The sequence below is a fragment of the Rissa tridactyla genome, chromosome 3 (genome assembly GCF_028500815.1).
Source record: "Rissa tridactyla isolate bRisTri1 chromosome 3, bRisTri1.patW.cur.20221130, whole genome shotgun sequence".
In the NCBI taxonomy this organism is placed as follows: Eukaryota; Metazoa; Chordata; class Aves; order Charadriiformes; family Laridae; genus Rissa; species Rissa tridactyla.
This window is the reverse complement of record NC_071468.1, coordinates 53,078,130-53,081,986: the sequence shown is the minus strand read 5'-3', so window position 1 is coordinate 53,081,986 and position 3,857 is coordinate 53,078,130. Positions and strand designations below refer to the sequence as shown.

General features: G+C 49.6%; 1 protein-coding gene across 2 annotated transcripts in view; it reads left to right on the top strand.

Moving 5' to 3' along the window:
• Window positions 1–192: 192 nt before the first annotated feature.
• The window catches only part of IGF2R (insulin like growth factor 2 receptor), a 60,072-nt gene continuing 56,407 nt past the window's right edge, over window positions 193–3,857 (top strand). The window contains exon 1 of one of the 2 annotated variants that reach the window (XR_008465210.1): window positions 193–406. Coding sequence is in view for 1 of the 2 variants with exons in the window: in XM_054193911.1 (XP_054049886.1) it covers window positions 273–406 (134 nt within the window). In the remaining variant the exon portion in view is untranslated. The remainder of the gene's footprint in view (window positions 407–3,857) is intronic. The other variant, XM_054193911.1, reaches the window with a different exon arrangement.

The following is a 3,857-nucleotide window of genomic DNA, read 5'->3' as shown; positions in this document are numbered from 1 at the left end:
TCAGTGGGCGCGCCCAGCACGTGCGGGGTCGGGAATGCGGTGAGGGCGGGGGGGGTGTGTGTTGAGGGGGGGAAACGGGAGGCCCCGCCCACTGGTCGGCGGGGGAAGGGGCGCGCGTCATGTGAGCACGGCGCCCGCACATGACGGCGGTCACATGACCGGGTGGTGAGTGGGAGGGCGGGGAGGTCACATGACGTGCCCGCTGGTCGCCGGCGCCGCCTGACGTCCCGGGGCAGCCGCCGCCGCTGCCCGGCCCAGCCCGGCCCGCGCCCATGGCACCCACCGCCCTCCGCGCCGCCGCTGCGCTCGCCCCGCTCCTTCTCCTCCTGTCGCTCCCCCTGCGGCCGGGGGGAGGTAGCGGGGCCGCCGCCGCCGGCCTGAGCGACGCCTACCGGGATCTGTGCAGGTGGGCAGCGGGGGGCGGCCGGCGGGACGGGGCGGTGGGCGCGGCGGCCGGAGAGGGCCTGCCCTCCCGTGGGGAAAGGCTGTAGCCGGCGAAGTGCGGGGCGAGGCGGGGCGTGTGTGTGTCTCCGGGTGCTCCTGCTCGCTCCTGCCCTCCGCGGGGCCGCCTGTGAGCGGGCGGGCCCCCTCCCTGGGGCGGCCCGGGCAGGGCTTTTTTGTGGCCCGTTCAGTCGAGGGTCGTGCCGGGGAGCGCTGGGCGTGCGGGTGTTCCCAAGGTAGCACAGCAAGCTGCGTCTGTGGCGAGCGCGCCGCAGCACCGTGGGAGGCCGGTGAAGCTGCCTGGGTCTCCTCGGAGGGGGGGCTGAGGGCTGGCGGCGTGGGGCAGCCCCCCGTAGGACCGCATCGCCCGTGGCTCCCTGCGGATACAGGAAACCCGCAGGTGAGAAGATGGGGAGACTTGCTCTCTTCAGGTCGCCTGTGGCCAGGAGTGGTGGTTTATGTCACTGCACCCGTTCCAGTGTGAAAAAAACAGAAGTGGTTTGGAAGGGACATCACTTGACAGTCACCTTTTTACTAAGGGTATCATCAGATTCCATTAAGTTACTTGCAGGGGAGTTAAGAAAGCTTTGAGAAATGAGAACGGCTGTGTGGAAATGGCGCCGTTCTTCATGTTTTGGCACGTTCCTACTCTGAATTCAGCCATGAATTTAGTCTGGCAACGATATTATGCTAGTCTTCATTTCTCTGGTATTTAGCCAGAGTATGCTGTGGTACTTGTAGGAATGCTTCATCTTGATCGGTGGCACTGGGCAGGCACCAGTGTAACACAATGAATGTGGCACTGAGGGCACAGGTTGGGTCACCGGAGGGAATGGGCTCCCCTCTTGGTGGGGTGTGGGGTATGAGAATATTAAATGATGAAAAAGGGGAAAAGTGGGTTTGCTTGCAAGATTAACCCATGAGAGTAGCAGAAAATGTTTTTGTCAGATGACCACTCTAACTGTAGGGTTGAGACAGAAATGACAATCTATTGTATGGCTTCTGCAGGGAATTTAACTCCCCTTATTCTAATGATTTTTTAAAAAAATTGTACCCCAAAAGGCTTGATTTTCAAGCTGTTCCTATTTTTAGAATAGCATCAAGTCCTGTCAGCGTCTGTCTTAGTTTTGTTGCATGCCTGTGAGTAGAGGAATATTTGGGAGTGCCATTGAGACATGCAGTTTCTTTTTGGATGCAAAAAAACTTAAGGTAGTTTTCTTTTGTTACTAGCAAGTGAAAAATAAATTGTGAATAGATAGCACGATTGGCAGTTTTCCTTGTAAGATAGACTGCTTCAAAAACATGTGCTTGCTGTTGTGCTATGGTGGGAAAAACTGCTTCGAAGGACTTATGCCTCGTAATCTAGCATGGGTAAAGGAAAAACCAAGAACTTTCAGTCTGACATGTTGGGAAGACCTCATGGAGATTGGTGGTGAAGTGTCATCTCAGGCACAGTTGCAGAAAAGCTACCAAGTGAGGGATGATGCAGTTAGGTGACGCAAACACCTACACTGCTGGCTGATGTCTCAGCCAAAAGATACAACATGGGTGTGCAGGACAAGTCCATGACCAACCTATTTTTGCACTCCCTTAAGACAAGGTTTTGATTATTTTACAACTGTTAAGAAAATGGTGTCCTGACTTTTGTGTGGCCTAATAGGGCTAGTCTCTGTCTGGCGTGTGAATGTCAAAAAGTGGCCAAGGAAGAAAAATGTTGGGGGTTAGAAGAGGCACTGACTGTCTTTTAAATAAGAGTGAGGACTGCTGTCTTGCAGGGAGGAGAAGTGTCAAAACTGGTTTGTGCAAGAACTGCAGCATGAGGCAAACTTGAGGTAGTGGTTTTCATTGCTTGTTTTGTGTAGCCTTACTGCTAGTATGCTTGGACGGTCTGGGGGAAAGAAAAAAAGCTTTGCTTCTCTGAAACTTTGTTAAATGTCGTGGCTTGTGGTGACTGGTTTCATCATGCTTTCTCCTTCCTTCTTGTGTGCTCTGACAGCTGACTGCTGTCATGTGACTTGCAATTGGAATTCGCTTTTTATTTTCTGTGTAGAAGTCTCTCCAGGATTGCTGCAGTATGAGCACCTGGGAAAGACTACAGGGAACTGGTTGGATATAAAAGTTGCTAGCTAGTTTGGTCTCTTTCCCTGTTTTTCCTTCTTCCCCTTACATTTTTCGTGTGACAACACAGGATTAACAAATTTTGGAGTTACAGTTGATTTTGTGGGCTGTTTTTTTAAATCCATCTACTTTAAAAACAAAAGAAAGCTTGACAGTTTGGGTTCAGCTTCCATGTAACATCAGGGAAGTTACTATAAAACTTTCCTTCCCCTCTAAAAAAGTTGCAGGAAATGTTTTGAGTGTGATGGCAGAGCAGCAAGTACAAGCTGCCGCCTCTGCCCGCTGTTTTGCCTGATAATCTACCCTCCATGAGAGACAGTTTGATGACAGGTACTGTTTTTGTCTTCTGTGCAAGCATAGGAGTTGCTGCATAACTTCTATAACTTTTGGACTCTTGAGTGGAAGGAAAAGTCCTCAAACTCTTGTATATCACAGGATTGCTGTTATGCAGAATTTCCAGTTTTGGGGTTGTCTACTTTACATTTAATGTTGTAGTTTTAAATAACACAACTCCTACAGTTGTCTGTATGTATAGCTTTGTTCATTCAAATGCTGTCTTTTCAGCCTTTGTCGTGAAACCACAACTGTGTTCTTGTGTGCTGATGGAGACCCTGGGTGTAGCGTTCAGCTTAGCCTTGGTGAAGAAGGGTGTGCTGAGTATAGAGAGGTGACCTTTAGGTGAACTTGCTCAGCTCTATTAAGTACTTTAACTTATTTAAGTGGGAGATGTCATAAATAAGTCATTACTGGACTTATTTGCGTATGTGCATGGTTGCTTCATGTGCCTGGGGAGCTGCCATTGTAATGGCTTAAATGTGATTTCTCAGCACATGAGCTTCCTATAGCTCTTGCGTACTTGAACTTCAAATTGCTGTGCCTTTATTTCCATGTTCTATAACGTGATGTAATAGATGGGGTTTAGAGTATAGCATGAAAGACCAAATGTCTTCTGGATGGGGAAAGCTGATCAGCTTGTGGTGTAACTGTAAGGCTGTTGCGTATGACGCATATGCAAGAAAACTTGCCTGAAGACATGCACTGTGCATGATGGTTGGAAAAGGTGAAAGCTAAGCTAGAGCAGAGCTCAGCATGAATAGGGATGCATTAAAAAGCTCTTGAAGCATAGCGATAGCTCTGTACCTTGTGCTATTCAAGCTTTGATTTTCTGTAAGGAGGACTTGCTTTGACGTAGATGTTTCTTGACCATACATAAGTGTGCTAAAATGTTAGCCACATCTAACAGTGATTTCTGTGGCAAGTAGTGGATCTGAGCTGCTAGCTTCAAATTTGAAATGGTC